At 45.2% G+C, this 21,277-nt stretch overlaps 5 protein-coding genes across 5 annotated transcripts; 2 read left to right on the forward strand and 3 right to left on the reverse strand.

Annotated features, from left to right (window-relative positions):
- Nucleotides 1–3,359: 3,359 nt before the first annotated feature.
- Nucleotides 3,360–5,710, reverse strand: F4813DRAFT_379005 (putative GMC oxidoreductase; the record flags this gene model as incomplete). The annotated part of the gene is made up of 8 exons (XM_049245396.1): nt 3,360–4,039; nt 4,090–4,176; nt 4,231–4,444; nt 4,516–4,799; nt 4,852–4,987; nt 5,080–5,341; nt 5,431–5,461; nt 5,524–5,710. 8 exons carry the CDS (start codon nt 5,708–5,710, stop codon nt 3,360–3,362), a joined length of 1,881 nt encoding a protein of 626 aa, XP_049102728.1.
- Nucleotides 5,711–7,465: 1,755 nt separating this feature from the next.
- Nucleotides 7,466–10,206, forward strand: F4813DRAFT_348268 (N-acetylglutamate synthase). Its single transcript, XM_049242061.1, has 3 exons — nt 7,466–7,641; nt 7,731–7,892; nt 7,946–10,206. Exons 1-3 carry the CDS (start codon nt 7,594–7,596, stop codon nt 9,734–9,736), a joined length of 2,001 nt encoding a protein of 666 aa, XP_049102729.1. The 5' UTR covers nt 7,466–7,593; the 3' UTR covers nt 9,737–10,206.
- Nucleotides 10,207–10,871: 665 nt separating this feature from the next.
- Nucleotides 10,872–14,170, forward strand: F4813DRAFT_263431 (heat shock protein Hsp88). The gene is made up of 6 exons (XM_049240279.1): nt 10,872–11,276; nt 11,351–11,412; nt 11,506–11,537; nt 11,610–13,068; nt 13,166–13,474; nt 13,534–14,170. The coding sequence occupies exons 1-6, from the start codon at nt 11,261–11,263 to the stop codon at nt 13,816–13,818; spliced, it is 2,163 nt and encodes a 720-aa protein (XP_049102730.1). The 5' UTR covers nt 10,872–11,260; the 3' UTR covers nt 13,819–14,170.
- Nucleotides 14,171–14,945: 775 nt separating this feature from the next.
- On the reverse strand, nt 14,946–15,857 carry F4813DRAFT_386178 (uncharacterized protein; the record flags this gene model as incomplete). The annotated part of the gene is made up of 1 exon (XM_049246377.1): nt 14,946–15,857. The coding sequence occupies one exon, from the start codon at nt 15,855–15,857 to the stop codon at nt 14,946–14,948; it is 912 nt and encodes a 303-aa protein (XP_049102731.1).
- Nucleotides 15,858–16,242: 385 nt separating this feature from the next.
- On the reverse strand, nt 16,243–21,186 carry F4813DRAFT_400015 (ankyrin). Its single transcript, XM_049248226.1, has 3 exons — nt 20,849–21,186; nt 20,572–20,786; nt 16,243–20,519 (listed from the first exon to the last, which is right to left on the reverse strand). Exons 1-3 carry the CDS (start codon nt 21,001–21,003, stop codon nt 16,504–16,506), a joined length of 4,386 nt encoding a protein of 1,461 aa, XP_049102732.1. The 5' UTR covers nt 21,004–21,186; the 3' UTR covers nt 16,243–16,503.
- Nucleotides 21,187–21,277: the final 91 nt, after the last annotated feature.

Raw genomic sequence — 21,277 nt, forward strand, 5'->3', positions numbered from 1 at the left:
AGCAGTGGATGATATGTCTTCGCAGGTACAAGCCTGCAGTAAGAGGGGAAAGGAATTTATGTCATGATGAAAGAGTAAGAAAAAGTTTGGTCTAGACTATCCTTGACACAGTGCGTAGCAAGGGAAGTAAGGGGGGGTAAGATGGCCAATTGTTGACCACGATATGACTGGTTTGGATGGTTAGCCGAAACTTGAAATCGCATAAAGAAAGGGCGGGGTTTCTAACACTTGTGCAAACGAAACGGTTAATTATTTCGGTATTGCGATACGGGAAATTTAGCTTACATACAGTTGCAAGTAGCGTAAGATACGGATTACTTACTGGATCAAGTACCTAGGGTTAACCTTAGGTATGTACGTGTCCAACATTTGTACCGCACTTGTAACAAGTTGAGCTCCGACGTAAAAGAAAAGAACACAACCTAAGTTTTCAACTCGGAACACGAACGCGTAGGCGGAACATGTGAAAAATCGTATTCCGTCATCTTTGTGTCGATATCCTCGTGTTGATTTACCAACAACAGCGTCAGCTAGCATCAGGTTGCTTTCGCTCGCCAATTAAGTATTACGGAGGACTTGATAAAATTCGGCAAAGCCTTTTTCTCGTGGTAGAGAACGGAATAATGATTCATTTCTTCATTTGCGCGCGTACTCGCATGCTGCGCAAGGTCGGTAACGAGTAAAGATCTAGGCCGCGTGAGATAAAACACTTTCTTGTGAAAGCGGGGGAAAGACTCCGGTACCGTTGCTCTGTGCTATATTCCACTGGCATATGATTGGGCTGTTTGCTAAGAGACGAGTTCCTGGCATCCAAGCCTAGGTATCCAAGCCTATCCAAGCCTAAGAACTGGGCGTTCCGTTTTGCTGCGTTGACCCGGACTTGCGGCATTCATCCTGTAAGATGATCGTGTGATAGACCCTAAAAACTGCTGTGATTCGTGGGCAGACAGGCAGAGCCTCGCTATGGAAGCATCACAGATACATATGATACATATAATACATATGGCTGCTTCGGGTGCATTTCTTGACCGCTTCTCTGGTTGCTATTCATCCGTTTGCGTATAGGAGACGACCGAAGCTGTTTGGCTGTACATATATGTATCAATCAATACGGCAGCGTGCGTTGAGCGTCTCGGCCAAGATCCGACACTTTAGCTTACAAGGTCTCGATGGTCATCATCAGTTGCATCCCGGTCTACAAATGCATGACATCGTGGCTATGCTTGCAAGTCTGATCTCGCATGTCCAATCATCAGTCTGTGCATAGTCCAGAAGCCTGCATACATAAATCTGATCAGTGGGTTTGGACCCCTCGGATACTTTACACATTGTTCGATCTTCCAACCTTGTGAGAAGCGCTTCCACGGCTATACATACATTCATACGGTAGGTACTCTTCCTTTTCTTGTACCGACCCCGACTGGCGGTGGTAGCACGACTTCGCGAATCCGATGGCAAATATACCGTATCATAAAACATTGAAGCCTAGTAGAACCTTGACACACTTATACACACCGCAGCGAGCAATATATTGATGCAACTGCTACGTGAACAATCGATGGCTCGTCTCATACGACTATCCTTTACAGCAAATACAAGCTGTACAGCAATATTTCCCTTGGGCTTGTTTCTTCGGGTAGGGTTAGTACCTAGTATTCATGAATCCTTAGATTGACAATACCAAACTTGGAGTTTTATTAGAAGCAAAAACGGTTGACATGTCAATACATTTAGCGAATTGTCTGACCACACATATTCCTCATGAGCATACTATGTAGATGTAGACGCACAAGACCTCTTCGTCCTCCTAGGTCTGAAATGGGTTCAACTGAAACCAAGGTTCCGCGGGGTACCAACGCTGCCAGGGTGATCGGCCATACATCAGGTACCAAAGAGCTCTCATGAGGTAATAAACCGTCAATTTCACTTTTTTGGATGTCTCGATGTTAGGTTAGTCTAATATAGTTATAAGCGATGAGGTATGGCCTGATGGAATGTCAATTCGTAAGACACTAATCTCTTGAAACGCGTCACATCACGCAAAGTAAACGAATGCGGCCGTGCGGGTATAGCTGTACACTACGTTGCTTAGGCGGAAGAATGAATGCTGACTTTATATTGTTTGGAGGGGTAATATCAGAAGCTATAATCAGCTACCTACCTAACCTAGGTATGTATAAGAATTTAACTATTTAACTACGAAATACAATGTCCAAAGGTAGGTCCATTCTCCATATATATGGTCCCCGCATAGAAATATATCAGTGGAAGTAATACGGGCGAAAGGTATGTAAGAAAGAACCGGTTACCAGATCGTTGAGAACCGACTAACATTGAGGGACTCAACACCACAGGGTGGAAACCACGCCGCTGGGGTTTAGTGTTGTATTTATTATTGAGAGCAACAACCAGGGGAACCCCAAATTTCGTCTTCTTCATAGCACCGCGTAAAGCGACGTCCATAATGAAAGCAGATGCAAAAACAACAAAAATTACGGGAACTACGATCCACGAAGGATAATAGAAGAGGGTCAACTCCGCGATGTGCAATGCAGGTTGCCCCCCTTAAGAGTCCTTATGCTTGAACGAGGACTCTTCTCCCAAGGTAAGTATAAAGAAGAAAAGAGAAAAGCTCCAATCGAAAAGAGAGAGAGAGGACGGCCTTTTGTGCACGATTGCCCGGACCCACACGGAAGAGGCTGGTCTCTATATAATGTACATATGTACCTTAAATTTGACCTTTCCTTTTAAGGTAAGACTTTTTTAAGGACCCGGGATTAGAGGATTAGAGGATTAGTAAACCCACTATTATCTTTCCCTCTACCTTTGCTTAGCGTCTTCAAGTCAGAGCAGATCTTGAAGCTAATTATGTCGATCTCCATGTACATATACATATTTGCAGGTAAGAACCTTCGTCATAACTTTGAGCCTCCCTCATTGTTTATGAGAGATAGCAATTCACTTTTACGAGTCGATTACTATTTAGCATTAAACATTACACATTTAGGCTTTGCCCTCTCCAATCCTGCTAATATCAAAACCGCATGGGAAGCAGCAGTATCTATCTAACTCCACAGTACTTCAGCTAAATCATGATAGCTTTTGGGCCTTCATGCTTAACGAATCCTGCGGTTGTCATGAGTTGTATCGTATCGATGGCCCGGCATCAGAAGCGGTAGAAACCCCCGGTTTTGAAGAGTTGTCAGATGATGCCGGTCGTGGGTCTGGGGACTTCCCAGGCCATAGCTTTGCGCTGGGAAGATCCCCCGAATTTTCTTCCTTGATGATATCCGCGGCCTGTTTCCCTATCATTGTCAATACTGTTGTCCCTTTCATTGCCTCATATAGAGTGGGATAAGTCATACCTTTTCACCAATAGCGTATATTGCGGCCTGGATATGTGCGCCAGGTAGCAGTGGTATAACGCCTGCATCTACGACTCTCAGGTTCCTCGTACCATATACTCTGAGCGACGGGTCTACTACTCCACCGTAGGCCAATGGTAACATTGAGGTCGTGCCGCTTAGATGAAATCCGGTCGTAGTCTTCCTCCGCATCGTCTCGTCGAGCGCTGTCTTGTTTCGTGCTTCCTCGATACCAAAGCCTGGCGGAGGCATTGGCTTCAATGCAGCCATTGGTGGCGTCTGGATAAGGCGATCATTGAATTCAAGCCCGAGGAGTAGCAGCTCGCAGTCGACAGGATGTGAACAAAACCGCGGATTAATAATGGGCTGAGAGTTTTCAAATATAGACGAAGAATTCGCTAGGACTGTGCCTCGAGAGAACGACTTCATGGCGCTTATTGCTAGTTGGCCCCAGGATGTCGACATTACCTCGTAAGCTGGCGTGTCAGTCCGCATAAGAAGGGATAACAGCTCGGCTTGCTGTGCGGCATATCCTGTGCGAAGGGTTGTATCGTACGAAGACGGCAGGTCGTTTGTTGCGTTCGCCGCGTCGTCTAGCACCTCTTGAACACGATTGGTTATCCAACTTAAAACAGGCAGGGCAATGGCATTTACCATCGGAGCCGTCCAAGGTCCTATTACGTGTAAGCGTTTATTGGAAATGGGATACCTCTAGTCGACGAACCTGTGCGGTTGGCTAGATATTCCTCTCGGACGACATCCCGCATACTTCCTACAATATCCCATGCCGAAAACACGTCTGGTGAGGCATCTTCTCAATCGTTTAGGGAAATGCGCTAAACTTTCAGAAGCGGATAGCACTCACAGTCATAAACAGGCTCCAGGGTAGGATGATCTTGCAAGTTGCTTCCTACTCCAGGTAAATCTACCACGACATCAACTCCTAGATTTCTCAGAAGGTCTGCCGGTCCAATACCGGAGATCTGCAGTAAGACCGGCGAGAAAATGGAGCCAGCAGCGAGAATGACTTCCCTCTTACATGTGGATGTGATTCTGTCGGCTGTCTCGTTGGTAGCAAACTATAATACAATATAGATTTAGTATTGACTTTACGAGCAGTGCTGGTGGCGATGCCGATGCCGATGCTTACCTCAACACCAGTTACATTCAAGCCAGAAACACCACGGGTATAAGTTGAATTGGGATATCTCCCGCTACCCTCACCGTGGAGGATATGGGTAACGGTGTGACCGGTGACGAGATGTAGGTTCGGACGTTCCAACACGGGATCGAGGTATGCAGTGCGCGCATCGGAACGAGACTGGTTTTTCGCGGTCATGCTACTTGGGACTATGCAAGCACCCGTAGCATTCCCACTATTGGGGTCTTCATTAGCGGGTATCCCAAGCTTTTGGATGCCGTTGAGGAAGTTGTCTACGTTTCACCCAATTAGTATGAGAACCGACGATGTATGACTACGACATACAAGATTGGTTATAAAAATAGTTTGGATAACCAACTTCGATTGGTCCCTCATGGCCATGCTTGCTGGTAGCTGGATGGGCGGCTGTTGGGATATTTCGTGTTGATTTGTTAACGACCTGTGTTGAATAATTCTCGGACTGCACATCCTTACGCATGAGCTCATCTGGTCCGACTCGAGAAGACAGGTAGCAACGGGTAGGTAAGGAAATCATGGAACATATTAACTCACTTTCCGAAAGTAGGGCAAAAGATCCATCCATCCCCAACCGGTATTTCCAAGATGTTCCCATGCATCGAAGTCTGCCGCTGAGCCTCTCGTCCAGACAAGACCATTGACTATCGTGCTACCGCCGACGGCATTTCCTTGGGTAAAGACTCGGGTTGCTCCGTCAAGGAACCTTTGCGGCGCCATTTCTAGCTTTAACTCATACCTGCGTGGATCTTCAAGTCCAATATTCCCGGGTATCGAAATATCTTCGGCGCGATCATCACTAAACAGGACGAGTGATTAGTTAAGGAGGGTAGGGTGATAAAGGGGCAAGACACCCCCTAAAACATCAACAAAGACCGCGAAACATACAGATCTCCAGACTCGATCACTAGTACGGATACTATCTCACGCACGTTAGTTCTGTGGTTGTTTCTACCGAGCTGAGTGTTTTAGACAACTTGCCTAACACATTCTCTGATAGGCGATTTGCAACGACAAGCCCACCTATCCCTGCGCCAATAATAATGTAGTCGTAGCTATCTTGGAGCGACAGGGAGCCATCGATATTCGGGGAAATGCGTACACTAGACGCGAACGGCAGCAAGAAGCTGCCAGCAAAAGCAAGGCCGATCATGGAGGTTGTTAGCATGTTTAAAATTCTACGAGGGAATAAATTTTCGAAGCAAAGGGTATCATGAAACCGAAAATTGCGGCGTAGTTAGTTGTTATCGTCAAAGTGCAAAGCAGTGTTTGGTTATGGGGGAGATTGAGCGTCTTGCCGTGTTGGCGGTTCGGTAAACAAAACACACGGTCCGGTACAAGGACCATGACAACGGGTTTAAATCTTTGATATGACTCTTATCTGATTCATACCTTTCGAACACTCTCAGCTTATTTCATGAAAATAACAGGTAGTTTACATGGTCGATTAGTTATCTATTCTTAACACCTTACAAGTTTACTCCTTTTCTATTAGGCTGGGGGCACCTCACGGCTTCTCGAATACCACTATTCTCAACTTCAAATATTGATATCACTTTTCGGCAGAAATCTAATATGTAACCCATACTCTTTCATAGTGTACATTAGCGTAGATATCTCAAAGTTAAGGATATGACTGTCGGTTTTATTTATATTCTTTGATCCGCTTAGGTGAAACCAGTGAAAATCCGAGAAGCTCACCTATGCCTATGAGATACTCGATTATATTACTAATCGCCCTTGCTTTTTCATAGAAGGTTAATTGGATACCTGGTAACTTTTCTTTCTTTGCGGATAGTGTTTAGTCAAGAAGTATTGAAATCCTCGACTGCCATTATTTCGGCTTGCTACCTACATAAGCTAGAACTTTATAGTATGGCGTCGGGCGATGAATTCTTAACCTGTTAACCCGGCAAACCTATGGCCCACGATGCTTGAGAACACATAATTTCTGGAAGGGGTTAGGAGTGCATTATATTATCGGGCTGGTTCGTTTTAAGATATGCTCTCGTTAATCTTATGATAATTATATCTGGTGTTAAGTAATGAGAAGTTATTAGTTATACCGGTACTATAATACTTCACTTTCGAAGTTGAGATCCGTAGAGGTGAAACCGCCAATTAGGGGTTAACTTATCCGCAATTAAAAAATTTGCCTTGAGCCTTGAATAAAATAAAAAGTGATATAACGAGTGATTTCTGAAATGAGAGAGCAATATTGCTTTTCCTTTTGTCACTGGACTGATGGCCTAAATATTCGGAGAAACAGCATATTCTCTGACATACCTAGGTATGAACATGAGAGAATGCTGGATGAGATCTTGCCCGGCTATTGGTGATACTAATACCAGTCATCATTAAATCCGGGGTAATGATGTAGGTTAGTATTGCAAGCGGCGAGACCTATGTAACTGAGCCATTTCTTTAGCCGTGATAATTGCATAAAAATAACACTAGCCCAGCCGCGGGGAGGCCTCTCATTCGGCAAAGAGAATTCCTAGTTAACGAGCATAAGACAAGATAGGAAATCCGATGGGTGTCGCCTCTAAGGAAAAAAAAAAATAAAAAATTCATTACTTTCGATGTCACAACTAGTGGGGTCTAGACTACGAGTGCAAATTGAATGAATGGTTTGGGGTAGAAATATACGGGACGATCGGAGGAGAGGGCCTTAACTTGACCAAGCCGATAGCGGTCAAGTAGTAGCCGGAACCTGCAGGTTCTATACCTCCTTCCCTGCTTCTTCAGGTGGTAGCTAAAGTACAATACCTAGGTAGGTTAGGTACATGCCACGGCGTTGTTAGTGCATCCCTTATCAGTTGTTATCGTACCCGTGTCTGAATAACTTAAGTCACTGGAATTCAATTGCCCAAATTAATAAGTTCAAGTCCCTTCTCTCTGCATTCGAATAATAATCCCCAAGATCCCCAAGATCCCCAAGGCAAATCCAGTTCCTTTGGCTTGAACTTGAAGGAATTAGAGAGATTTGATATGTGGTGGTAGCGTGTTCCTTCGTCAAAACATTCGACGGTCCAAGATGCTCTGTGCGCTATGACAATGCGACTCATGGCCTGGAAGAGGGCAATTTCAAACTTGAATGTGAGTGACATAGTTTTTTTGTATTGATATTTTACGGTCTACTTTCAAGAGAACCGAATGGATCATAGGTCCAAACTAACTGTGAATAGACGCCGTCTACCACGGACCTTAGTAGAATCAATGGTTCAAACCCGTTGTCGTTGCGCTCTGCGCCGAGCACGCCCCCAAATTTCGGTGGGCACTCGATAACATTTGCTTCTCCATATACTTCAATTTCAAAATCGGAAAAAAAGAAGAAAAGTCTCGACAGGGTATTGAAGCTTTTCTACCAATTGACTCTGAACCTATTTTGACGCTACCTTAGGACTTCTTCGTATCGGTCCTCGAGACTTCAGTAACTAAAAGAGATGCTAAGGCATATATGAACAGATTTGTGCCTCTTTTAGAAAAGAAAGGGGCGACGGGGTTCAAGCAGCGTGCAGCTCAGAGCCGTCCAGTAAATGGCCTAGACACCACCAGAAAAGCACCCAGTGTTGAGGCCGTTGCTACACAAATGAATGCCGCTCATGGACTAAAGCCTGAACTGGATCTTGCGATTCAGGTACCTCTATATGTTGCTCTGGTTAAGTTCCGCGCCCCTCAGGAAGTCAGTGATGCTACTTTAGATGGCGTAGGAAAGACGCTTGGCCAGCTCCGAAAGCTTGGATTAATTAGCATCGTTGTGGTTGAAACTGGCATCGCTGGAGAAAATGAGGCCCACCGAAGACAAACAGCTACTGTGCAAGCTAATCGAATCGCTACGGCGATAGATAACTACGATGCACCTGGGGCACGGGTTATTGATTCGCCAATTACCATCGAATCCATGCAGGAAGAAGATTCTTCACCATTTACTTCGCGTGGTCTTTTTGTCGGAAATGCTCATGACCTGATGGCTGCATTGCAAGAGGAGGTGATTCCTATCATCTCTTCTTTCGGATATACTGCCGATGATTGCGCTGTTAAGCCTGTTAGTGCCAACGATGCCATCTTGGCTTTGACGAGGCAATTATCAGGCCTCCAATTCCTAGGTCAGCCGGTCGAAGACTCGAAGGTAATACAGACATCAAGGTCTGCCGAGGTATATCGACTCATCGTCTTAGATCCTCTCGGAGGAATCCCCGCTAAAAACCGGGCTACTGGAAGACACCTGTTTTTGAACCTAGAGCATGAGTTTCAGGAGGTCCGAAATGATCTAACAGCATCGACATCCCCAAACTCGAGTCTCTCAAGCTCGAATCGTTCGCAGCACTTGGAAAATGCAGAGCTAGCGAAGAATGTCTTGTCCTTGCTGCCACCAACTTCCTCCGCAGTTATCACGACTCCTCAGGAAGTAGCAAACGAACACTCCTTGGAGGATAATTCTATTGACTGGGCGCTTGTTGGAACGAGACGTGGACAGAATCCGTTAATACATAGTCTTCTGACCGACAAGCCGATCCAATCTTCGTCATTGCCGTCTGAACGCTTTAGACCCGTTACATCCTCGACTGGCATGGCTCAGATCGGTTCATTAACAACCTTGGCTAAACGCGGCATGCCCTTAACCATATTCCCAGACCCTCGGGTTACTCCATGGAAACCACCCCAGCCGGGACGAGGAAACCTGAACCTAACAGATCCATGTATAGACCTGCCTAGGCTTGTGAACTTGATTGAGGATTCCTTCGGCAGGAAGCTCGACGTAGAGGGTTATTTAAAGAGGATACATGGAAATCTAGCCGGTATAATCATTGCAGGGGAATATGAAGGTGGCGCTCTATTGACTTGGGAGAAACCTCCGGGGGTAGAAGGTTCTGGAGCTGATGTTCAAAGCCGGCTCGTACCCTACCTAGATAAGTTTGCGGTCCTACGCAAGAGCCAGGGGGCAGGGGGGGTTAGCGATATCATTTTTAACGCCATGGTTCGAGACTGCTTTCCAAACGGGGTTTGTTGGAGGAGTCGGAAAGACAACCCCGTCAACAAATGGTATTTTGAGCGGTCGAGGGGCTCTCTGAAGCTAGGTGGCATGAATTGGACCATGTTTTGGACGACCCCGGGCTTGGCTTTGGACGAGCAGAGATTTAAGGACTACGAAAGTGTCTGCCGGGGTATCGAGCCGTCATGGGCAGATTAGAAAGCTGTTGATTGAATAAGAGACAACATAGCAATTGGACCTACACGTAGACAATTTCTGATATCTACCTAGGTTTACATCTGCCCTCTTCAAGAGGGCTGAATGTTGTGAGTTCATCTTCAATATATGAGCGTTTAGGCCATTAGAAGTATATAGACATTACATATGACCCAATCACTGAATGGTAGCTGTGTTCGTTTTAATTCGTCAGAAAATTTTTATTCTCTGACGTCGGCCTCATGTATCAATGTATATAAAATTGTATTGGCCAAATATTTGAATATTTACGTACAGGCATTTCTCTACCTACCTAGGTTACCTGATCAACTCACCTGCTTAGGATGACGACGGAAAATTTGAAGAGGATACTGAAAAAATCTTATAAAAAACCTATGCGTATAAAGTTCTGAGTCATCTCGTCGAGACCTTCTTGTTGATAATAATTAATGATTATCAATACTCGGCGTCTTTATATAAAATGGGCTGTAATATTTTCTGTACACGTAGCATACGAATCATGAGAATCCGGAATCTAAGCAATTATACCTAAGAATTAAGCGTTTTGTCGGCATGTCGGCAAGGCGGCAAAGCGGTCAGTACATACGTGAAAACCCCACCATCGTGGCTGGCATTACATAGTAGTACATAATCAAGGCATGGTCAAGGCATGGTGGGGGAGTTGGTGGACTCAAGGCGGGGTGAAGTAGATGATACATCCTAGGGGTGTATATATAGGTAGGTATGCGTGCTAACTGAATTCGGTTGCATATTACGTTTTTATCTACCTAGGTTACCTCCTTCTTGGGATTCTTTAAGGCGCCATGAAAGAATTTGGTTGATAACAAATTCGCTGGAATGAACACAACGTGGAAGTCGCAATGTAATATTAGGTACGTACCTAAGAAATCAACAATCTGATTACGTGTAGTTATATTAATTCAATTGCAGGTTATATATTTGGTAAGTGAATGCAATAAAGTAAATACTTGGGATTTCTTAGTCACTAATGTCCATATTTATACATATTCAATAGATAGATATCCATTGGCTGTATTTAATAAAGAAAGGCTGGTGCGATGTGGCGTTGAAGAAAAAAGCCAAGAATTGGAAGCTGTATGGTTAACAGTAGATGGAAGTCGAAATGTCCAGAACTTTCGCGATAAACAAAATTGATAGACCCCCGGGGGTGAGATAAGTGAGGGGTTGTACGTATTAGAAACGCTAAAGTTCAAAGTCCTTCGCGACCTCCCACTTCGCAGTTTTGGGCAGCTTTTTTTTCCTACCTAGAATCTTTCTTCCTTCGGGACAAACACGATATTTCAAACTAAACACCAACTGGATTTTTTTTCTCCTCTTAAACCTAGACCGAATTCGATAAATCGCTTCTTACTCGATTGTCAAAGATTTACTCGTAATTCTAATCCGGTACAAGGTAGACGGGCTCGCGACGTTTCCTGACCTCCCCGCAGTCAAATATCATTTTTATTTGTTTACCCTCAGTCTTGTTCCACACATTCTAGCAATATGAGTAGTGTAGTCGGTAAGTAGCAAGCCCAGTGCTGCATATTCCTATGGTGACGAGGTGAAGAAATCGCTGACCGTTAATTACTACAGGCGTTGATTTTGGGACTCTTAACACGGTTATCGCAGTCGCCAGAAACCGAGGTGTCGATGTCGTAAGTAACCATCAGATTACCTTACCCTTCTATATATCCCCCTCTCTAGATGCGCCGTATATTATTAACGACTATAACTAACCATGCATCTAGATTACCAATGAAGTCTCAAATCGAGCTACGCCGTAAGTTGAACACAGCCATCTCGCACCCCGCTCCATATATATTAACTACTCGCTAACATATTTGCCTTCTAGTTCCCTAGTTGGATTTGGCCCCAAGTCTCGATACGTCGGTGAACCTGCAAAGACGCAAGAGATCTCTAACCTCAAGAACACCGTCAGCTCTCTCAAGCGCTTGGTCGGCCGAAGCATCAATGATCCCGATGTTCAAATTGAGCAGAAATTTGTCTCGGCCCTTCTCGTCGATGTCAACGGCCAAGTTGGTGCCGAGGTGTCGTACCTAGGCAAGAAGGATAAGTTCTCAGCTACTCAGCTGACGGCCATGTTCTTGAACAAGATCAAACAAACAGCACAGAACGAACTGAGGTTGCCTGTTTCTGACCTCGTCATAAGCGTACCTGCGTGGTTCACAGACACCCAGCGAAGGGGTCTTCTGGACGCGGCTGAGATTGCTGGTCTCAAACTCCTCCGTGTGATGAACGACACTACTGCTGCCGCTCTTGGTTACGGTATCACAAAGTTGGACTTACCTTCTGGCGACGAGAAACCTCGCCGCGTGGCGTTTGTCGACGTTGGCCATGCCGACTATTCTTGCTCGATTGTCGAGTTTAAGAAGGGCGAGTTGAGTGTCAAGTCTACAGCATACGACCGCCATTTTGGTGGACGAGACTTTAACTCAGCCTTAGTCAACCACTTCCAGAAGGAGTTCAAGGGTAAATATAGAATTGATATCACGACTAACCCTAAGGCTATGGTCCGCGTCGAAGCTGCCGCCGAGAAGTTGAAGAAGATCCTCTCTGCTAACCAACAAGCGCCTATGAACATTGAGTCGCTAATGAACGATGTCGATGTAACGGCTATGATTACTCGACAAGAGTTCGAGGCATTGGTGGAGCCGCTATTGAGCAGAGCTACGATACCGTTAGAGCAGGCTCTTGCAGAAGCTAAGCTCAGCAAGGAAGATATCGACGTAATCGAGCTAGTTGGCGGTTGCACACGCGTCCCTGCTCTCAAAGATCGTATCCAGTCATTCTTCGGAAAACAGCTTTCGTTCACTCTTAACCAGGACGAAGCCGTCGCTCGAGGTTGCGCTTTCAGTTGCGCCATCCTCTCGCCGGTCTTCAAGGTCCGTGATTTTTCCGTCCTGGATATCGTCAACTATCCTATCGAATTCTCTTGGGAGAAGGATGTTGATATTCCGGATGAGGATACGAGCCTTACCGTCTTTAACAAGGGTAACGTTCTTCCTTCGACGAAAATCCTGACCTTCTACCGCAAGCAGCCATTCGACCTGGAGGCCAGATATGCCAACCCCGAACAGCTGCCTGGAAAGATGTCCCCTTTCATTGGCCGGTTCTCTGTCAAGGGTGTCAAGGCTGATCCCAATACCGAGTTTATGATCTGCAAGCTCAAGGCTAGAGTCAACATCCATGGTGTTCTTAACGTGGAAAGTGGATACTATGTTGAGGATCAAGAGGTTGAAGAGGAAGTCAAGGACGAGAAGAAGGATGAGGGAGACAAGAAAGATCCGGATGTAAGTAATATCGCATGGTTACGCAGCGGGCCCAGCTCTGGGTGTTCGCGCGTAAAATCAAATTTCGTACGAAGCATTAATAGCTGACTCATCATAGGCGATGGATACCGATACCAAGAAGGGAGATGACAAGCCCAAGACTCGAAAGGTCAAGAAGCAAGTTCGCAAGGGCGATCTGCCTATTGTTGCTGGCACCACCTCATTGGACGAGAGCACCAAGAACTCATTAATGGAGAAGGAGGCATCAATGCTTATGGAAGACAAACTTGTTGCTGACACGGAAGAGAAAAAGAACGAGCTGGAGACGTACATCTACGACCTGCGTAACAAGCTGGATGATCAGTACGCCGACTTTGCCAGCGAAGAGGAGAAGGAAAAGCTGAGGTCGAAGCTCACAGAGAGTGAGGTAAGCATATTACTTCTAGTCCAGTCTTGATTTTAATGCCAGAAGCTAATTCTATTTAGGACTGGTTATACGAAGATGGCGAGGATGCTACTAAGGCAGTTTATATCGCTAAGATGGACGAGATCCGAGCCATGGCTGGTCCTATTACGCAACGTTACTTCGACAAGGTGGAAGCGGACCGTCAAGCCCTGCAGGCCAAGCTTGATGCCGAAGCTGCTGCCAAGAAGGCCGCCGAGGAGGAGGCTCGAAAAGCAGCCGAGGCAGATAAGGGAGAAGCTACCAAGGATGAGGAAATGACCGATGCAGAGGCTCCCAAGGCCGAGACCGATGAAGCCCAGTCGTAGAGTCAACGAAGGGTGCTTTCCTCTAACTGAAGGTACAATAGATGGAACCGGTCCCCTGACAATCAGATGGTGTGTGCATGATGAGGGCCAAAAGAAAAGATTTTTAATGACTGCATGGTAGGGCGGTTTGACGGATACTGGACATGGGCATCGTTCGGGGGTGTTCTACTGTTAACTCCGCGGTGCTTCACGAGGAATAGAATTTCATTTTGCGGACGGAAGGGGATGGTTTTAGCAGGCAAAGTTTAGATAGACCAGATAACGAGGGTTATTTGATACGTTTGCATTGCTTGTTCAACTATCTTGCTAGTGTTTCCTCGACGTGATAAGTTGTGATAATATAGTATTGAAGGATCGCTTTCATGATATGAAGGTTGCCAGTAGATGCTTGTCGTGAACCTAGGGGGAATTCTGTTCGCGTACTACTACCTACCTACCTACCAGGTACCTAAGAGGTAGGTAGGTACCTACTCAGGGAGGTAGATAAACATACGACCTGTTCATCTGAAGTGAAATATGGCGTGCTTATATAATAATTGGAAATGGTATGAAGACTACTACTCAGGCACATACAGCCATTTAGTAATACATGTACGTAGAGGGCTTATTTTATTACATGTTAACAGTGTTAATGTTACTATCCCATATATTTGGCGAATTGTTTGTAGGTAGATTGTTTGTTTCTCCCGTAACTTGTCTGCAGTTATTTTCTCGTCTAGAAATTTGCGTCGTGTGGTAAAAGGGGGGTCCTGGTTACCGTACTGCTGTTCTCTGATCTTCGGCTTTTTCTCCTAACTATATATTTATTGTAAGTATCAGATCCTGATGATCATGACTTGCTCTCCAGGGCATGGTTATGAGTGTGAAACTCGCAATGTTTCGACACACGGTCTTGCTGACCAGATGACTACTTTAAAAGGCGATTTGTGGAGTTCGACTGTCATAGAGAAATTTATATTAATGGAAAAACGCTATGATTAGTGCGTGCATGCGTGCATGCGTTCCGAGTTTCTGATTATCGGTAAACTCTACTACGCTTATAGCTGCTCGCTCGATGTTTTAAATGCTCTCATGCAGAGAAAATACCATCGGAAAGACATAGGTAAAGAGGGGTTGATAGGGGTTGATTAACATGAATGTCGGCGGCTGTGAAATAATTCCCGAGTACAGGGTGGTGTCTGTGAAGGCAGTGATGTTGTATGCGTGGCTGTCCTGTAGGGTTGATCAGAATCGCCGTTAGAACTGGTAGACGACACATTTTGGTCGAGACTCCAATCGATGGATTTGCTTTTATTTTCCTCTTCGTCCTCGTTGCACATGCCTGAATCATGGCCCCAGGAAACGGAGGAAGGTAAAGGTGGATGGCTTTCGTGGTAGAGTTGTCCAACATGTGGTAGTGGATGTATAGGTGGCGGTGGTGCTCTACGCGGGAGCGGCACGATTGCCTGGTAAGGTTGGCAAGGATCGCTTTCGTAACTAAACCACACATCTTTCCAGGGACTGTTGGTATCGCCTGTTTCATATGCCTTTTTCTTCTCTTCCCCGAGTAACGTCCATGCTTTGCGGCTCTGGGTATTAAAGGAAGCGAAAGACCACCGCATCGTCTGGCGATCTCGTTGGACATCTGTGATTTCGACCGACTCTATGCTATATTTGAATCGATCGGAAAAGTACTTCCGGAGGTATTCATAGTTTACAATCTCGCTGGGGCCGTTGATGACAAGAACCCGCGAATGTAAGGTTGTCTTTCTCGCTCTCTCCCCACCAGTGCTCGAGATATTCACGTTGGGTATTTGGGTTCCGATGATAAATAAACCGTGTCTTCGCTTTTCCAGTAGGCGTGTGACGCCATCAAGCGACCAGAATTGGACGAATGCTTCGCTCCCGGCTATCGTGGCTCGGCATATCTTTCCTGTGCCGCGGAGGGCACTGAAAAGTGTCCCGTAATCTATAGTTACGGGCAGATTGGTGATGTGGACTACGCAATTACTCTTGTCCGGGATATTGGTGCTTCTTTTTAGGCCTACCCAGCTTTCCATATTGTCGGTATTTGTTGGATACGTATCTTTGAACTTTTGGTGAGGTTAAGAATGAGCTATCAGTTCAATATAAGCAGTATTGTCGTAGATCGTTTAGAGCTCTTGTAAAGAAGGACTGAATTTCGGGGGAGTAGAACAGATATTTCAACTTATAGTATTGCTACAAGTAAAAATGCCTATTTATAATACTTATCAAGTAAGTTATCCCTTGTCTAATGATAAGGGGCGGCCTTCCGCAGGTGCTATACGACAAGGCGAGCTACGCACAGATAGTTTTAGCAGAGGCGAAATAGATAGCTTAATGATAACTCGTAAGAACTTGATGGTAAAAGTAACCTAAAACTCCAATGCAAATACCATAGTATAGTTTAGCTTTAGCTGCGTACAGAAGGGTAGAGGTTTAAATATCCTTGGATACGTAAACTGCAAGGGCCATGTTGGCAGCATTGTAACCCCTGAAATCATAAAAGAGACCAGTAATAAAACCTAGGCATATTCCTCTAACTAACTATCTTGTCAAGATAATAGTCTAGCTGGAGAGAAAAGGCAAGTGCGATAAAATATAGGGAAGGGATAGAAAAAGGTTATAGTACAAGTAAACCACCACATCATACTTCCGTCAATGTCATATCTTAGGGTGCAAGCTCTACCACTGCCACTCTACTGATTCAAATGGGGCCTCCCTCTCGCCTAGGAGATCGTCTAGAATCCGTCGATTCCTCTCTTCTTCTTCGTTCCCGCACCGTGGTCCTAATTGGATGCCGGTAGATTCCTCTTCTGCAAGGTCCAAGCATATATCAGGATCGGATATGTCCCTCGCTGCTTCGGTTTCTTCCAATGTCTCCACGTCGAATATGGTTACTTCTTCCAACGGATCTATTTGGATCCGGGGCAGGGAACGACCCGGAGTTGTGATACGGAGATACCTGACGATTCCAGACCAAACATCCGTCTCTTCGGTAATAGGTGTTATATAATTGACGATAGTCCTAAATAAACGAACCAAATCGTTACTATATATTGGAATGTGTCTGGAGAAACCTCTTATTTTCTCTTGCCTTATCGTTGCTTCTATCGCTTCGAGACCGTCTGTTTCCAAATCAGGAAGGGAAGATAGCATTAATTCAAGTCCCTTGACTACCTCTGTATACCGATCTGAAGCTGACCAACTTCCAGAATAATCTGCGAAGATGCATGTTGCCAATAATAGAAAGTCAATTGCCGTCCACCTTCGATACAACACTAAAAGTTGTAAAATAGCCACGTCACCTTTGATTTTCGACGTGATAACTGCCTCAATATACGGAAGTCGCCCAGGGCCATCTGTAACGACGCCAGAGTCGAGCAGGAGCCTCACTATATCAATACGACCGAATTTTGCAGCTGTTACAATAGCAGTAGGCCCATACACTGATACTATCCTCTCTCGTCTAACATTTGGATCAGCACCACATGCAAGAAGATGACGAACAATGCCAATATAGCCCTTCATAACTGCAATTTGCAATGCTGTTATGCTTCTTCTTATAAGTTGCGGTGTAATTTTGACATTGAGGCCGTGTTGAAGCAAGAGATGGAGCATATCGTGATCCCGACGTAGAATAAGTTCGCCAAGTGTCTTTTCGTTCACATCCCATCTTCCGACGTTTGGGTCTGCTCCGTTACTCAATAGGAATTTCACCAAGTTTATATTTCCTGACCTGGCAGCTACATGGACTGGTGATTCGGGTCGAGCCATACCGAGAGCTCCCAAGGCATTTATGTCTGTGCAGCATTCTGCAAGCCGAGTGATCAAGCTGTCGGATAGCCCTTTTTCGATGGCGGCTTTAAGAGTATGTCCGTCAGGCTCGTATCCCAGTTCTAGAAGTTCTTCTACAGTCGATTCACTATTGCTCTTAATTGCGAGGAACAAGGGAGAGACAAGCCATTTATCGGGATCGTGCCAGTTGTACCATTGTGATGAGGAAGAGGTAGAGATATAGTATTCACTCATTGTAACAATAGAGATGTCGAAGTCGTGGTAATTAACAAAGTCCTCTTCATCAATGAAATCTTCTTCATCAGTGGGATCTTTTTCATGGACCCATACGGTCTTTTTTGGTAGTACTGCAACGTTGGTATTCCAAGCGTCAACCCCCCTGATACGTATGGCGATATCTATTCGCTTGTAGTAAGCGGCTATGGATATAGCTGTATTCTCCAAAATGGGATCAAAAGATTGACCGTTCTTTGCGACTTCTCGCCTTGAAAGTACTTCATCTAATATTTCGTTCATGCCTATCAGCGATGATCTGACGATAGTGATAACAGCGGCACATAGTGCACCTGAGTCATAAGCGGCGGCGTCTAGTGAAAGAGCAAATCTCATGACCTCAAGGTCACCACTTAGGATGGCGTTTTCCAAGAAACTTCTTCCATCTGGGCTTCTGTTGTTGAGATAATGGTACGGTTCTCGGGATTGCAGGATAGACCGCACTTTTAATTCGTTTGGTATCCGGAAAGCCCATGATAGTTCTGATTCATATAATTGGACTCCGGTTTCGATTAGCTCTATAGCGAGTTTATGATGTCCGTATGTGAATGCGGAAATAAGAGTATCGTGTCCAACTACCACACCTGATTTAAGCAACTGCAATGCAACTGGTTCATGCTCATTGCAAATTGAGATATGAAGTGCATTAGCCCCTTCACTCATGTCCGCTCCTAGCTCAATTAGTTGGTTAACTAATTGATATTGCCCAGCCTCCGCGGAACGGAATAGATCACCACAGGTAGGAGTTGCCCCTAAGTTAGCAAGAAACAATGCGAATTTCCAGGCGCCGATACGTATCGCCAAATGTAATGGTGAAGTGTAAATCATCTCTCCTTCGTATGCTCTTTCACTCTCATCGTCGTCATAGTCTTCCTCCTCCTCCCCCTCTTCTTCTTCATCCATGGGCCCAATTTGAAATTTATATCCTTCCCCAATTTCCGGGTCCTGGTCATACATGTATATACGGCATATGTAATTGATATCCGCCCCAGCCCGAATCAAAAGGTCTACTATCTCTTGAGAATCGTAGTATACTGCGATATGCAGGAGGGATAACCGGGCCGGACGGACTCCAGCATGCCCCCATAGATTGTAATTGATACGCCTCCACTTTAGACGATGCGAATCGGGTTGAGCTGACGCCCCAAGCTCTAGAAGGAGTCGACATGTTTCAACATTAGCCCAAATCACCGCGGCGCGAATAGGATCCAGACACCCATTCTCAGAGTCGAGTCGTGCGCCACTGTGATACAGGAATGAAATAACACTGTTATATCCGCGCTGGGAAGCAAGTATAATCGCATCGGATTTATGCTTTCCATCGATATCAAACTTAGGACCAGCCCGGTCAAGGATGTGTTTTACCAGGCGCAGAGAAATATCCTCATCCGCCCCCTCCCCCACCTCTTCATAATCTAGAATTCTACCAGTCACATTTGTAAACCAGTTCATCTTTGTAATGTCTTCAGTTTTATAGTGAGCAGCCAGTCCTATGCACGTTACATAGTCTAGTTCTGCCGTGAATTCCCACTGGGTAAAAGGAGGTTCAGTAACAGGACACATGAGAGTAAAGTTTACTCCTAATTCATGTAATAGGTCGATTAGCTGGAAATTTCCTTTCATAATCGCTATACATAACGATTTTGATAGCTGTTCATCATTCAAAATTGCACCTTGTTGAAGCAGCAATTGGACGAGTTGAATTGCCCTACTATTGGGTGTAGCAAGTGCAGCAAGCATTAGAGGCGAGTATCCGAGCTCGTCATATGCAGTAATGCTAGCACCGGCTCTGATCATATGGCTCGCGAACTCAAGAGAGCCATTGACACATGCGGATTGTAACGCCGAACTGGGAGTTGCGTAGTCAATACGTTGAGACCATAAAACAGGGTGATCGATATGAATTCGACCATCGGCTGCAAGTAATTTAAAGACAATATCTGCTGCTTCCGTGGCGACAGCTGCGTCGTATAATACATCAATTACAGCTGTCACGGTTGGATTGTTAAGCGAGGCTTCGACTAATTTTGCCAGTGTTTGTGCCTCGGCCAGACCAGACATGCGAAACACATCTATAAAAGCTCGAGCTTGTTCGAAATATTGAAGCCCATAATTTTTGTACCTGTCCATGATGATAAAATTTGATGACAAAAACAGAAGAATCTTTAGTACTTCTTCCAGTACTTCAGAGCGTGTACCACCCGTTAAAATGACTGCTCTTCTTAAATTTTCGTCAAGCGAATGAGGTGGAATGACATCGTCTAGATACCCCGAGATGCGGTCGACGCTCTTTCTCAATAGCAGGGTTTCAACAAGCGTGTCCGAACCTATCACAATCTTCATACTTTGTCGGACGAGTATCTCAAAGGCAGCCCACGCCATATGTCCATTGGATTGGCGCCTTTCACGTAGTCTCCTTTCCTGGGAACTGGTTTCAAAGCTCGCCGCCCCCGTCTCATTTTCAGGTAATAATTTTAGACCGGACATTAACTTTGGCAGGATAGATTCGCAGAGTTGAAACCATGGAAGAGAATTTGGCCATTCATAGCCTGGAGTTTCAACAGGCGAAGCGGCTCGGGGTGTGCATATGTAAAGGGGGATATCTGTATTGGGAAGTTCTGGACTGGGAGCTGGCAGCTTATCAGCAATGGAATCAGAGTGTAGAAAAGGGGTATGACTTACGAGGTCTCCATTTGTCGCGAAGGGTTACCGTCTTGTGGCGGCCTGTTAGGTTTTTCACTTTCGTTTGAGGAATCCGCTTCCCCGAGAGTACTACAGCAGTATCCTTATTTTGGGACCTCCTCTTCTGGATTGAGTGCGCGACGTAGCGCCAGTTCTTAGCAGTTAAGTTTTTGCAAAAAGCCCAGTCTCTAAGTTTGGTACGATATTGTGCCATCCTACAATACGTTAGAGGATCGAGTTACTTTTGATGGCGCTAGAAGTAAAGAAATAAACACACGTTACTTGAGGGTTTCGTTGCTTTAGACTCTCGAAGACCTCATGAATCCCACGATCATTGACAATAAATTCTTCGTAGATGAAATCCTTCCACTCACGCCACAATTCCTCAGAAACGGGTATGTTCCTCGGGACCATGGCCTGTTCGGACTCCATGGTGTATTAGATGAGAGTCGTTTGGAAGACTGAGGAATATCACTAATAAAATATTCGTTGAGTGGCTATGTATCGTATGAATATGAGTATTTGATTGAAGTCTTGTGTAAAGCGATAGAAACTGACGGTGCAGAAAGAGAGATGATAAAGTTAAGGAAAACTGAAATCGTTGGTTGATTATAGCCTTATTCTCCCATGCCAAAGTGCCTACTTTAGGTAGTTACCTCTTAACATCCTCATCCTCACCCTGGAAGCTCAACCCTCCATACAAATA

Source organism: Daldinia decipiens (genome assembly GCF_022478715.1).
Source record: "Daldinia decipiens strain CBS 113046 unplaced genomic scaffold F4813scaffold_5, whole genome shotgun sequence".
In the NCBI taxonomy this organism is placed as follows: Eukaryota; Fungi; Ascomycota; class Sordariomycetes; order Xylariales; family Hypoxylaceae; genus Daldinia; species Daldinia decipiens.

Bases quoted from the DNA above. Each gene is read 5' to 3' on its own strand.
- F4813DRAFT_348268 (XM_049242061.1), top strand. From the start codon at position 7,594: ATGACAATGCGACTCATGGCCTGGAAGAGGGCAATTTCAAACTTGAAT. The intron at 7,642-7,730 runs GTGAGTGACATA...AACTGTGAATAG, and splicing joins GGGCAATTTCAAACTTGAAT to ACGCCGTCTACCACGGACCT. The intron at 7,893-7,945 runs GTATTGAAGCTT...ACGCTACCTTAG, and splicing joins AGAAGAAAAGTCTCGACAGG to GACTTCTTCGTATCGGTCCT.
- F4813DRAFT_263431 (XM_049240279.1), top strand. The intron at 11,538-11,609 runs GTAAGTTGAACA...TTTGCCTTCTAG, and splicing joins GTCTCAAATCGAGCTACGCC to TTCCCTAGTTGGATTTGGCC. The intron at 13,069-13,165 runs GTAAGTAATATC...GACTCATCATAG, and splicing joins GAGACAAGAAAGATCCGGAT to GCGATGGATACCGATACCAA.
- F4813DRAFT_400015 (XM_049248226.1), bottom strand. From the start codon at position 21,003: ATGGAGTCCGAACAGGCCATGGTCCCGAGGAACATACCCGTTTCTGAG. The intron at 20,787-20,848 runs GTGTGTTTATTT...AACGTATTGTAG, and splicing joins CAACGAAACCCTCAAGTAAC to GATGGCACAATATCGTACCA. The intron at 20,520-20,571 runs GTAAGTCATACC...ATAAGCTGCCAG, and splicing joins TCGCGACAAATGGAGACCTC to CTCCCAGTCCAGAACTTCCC.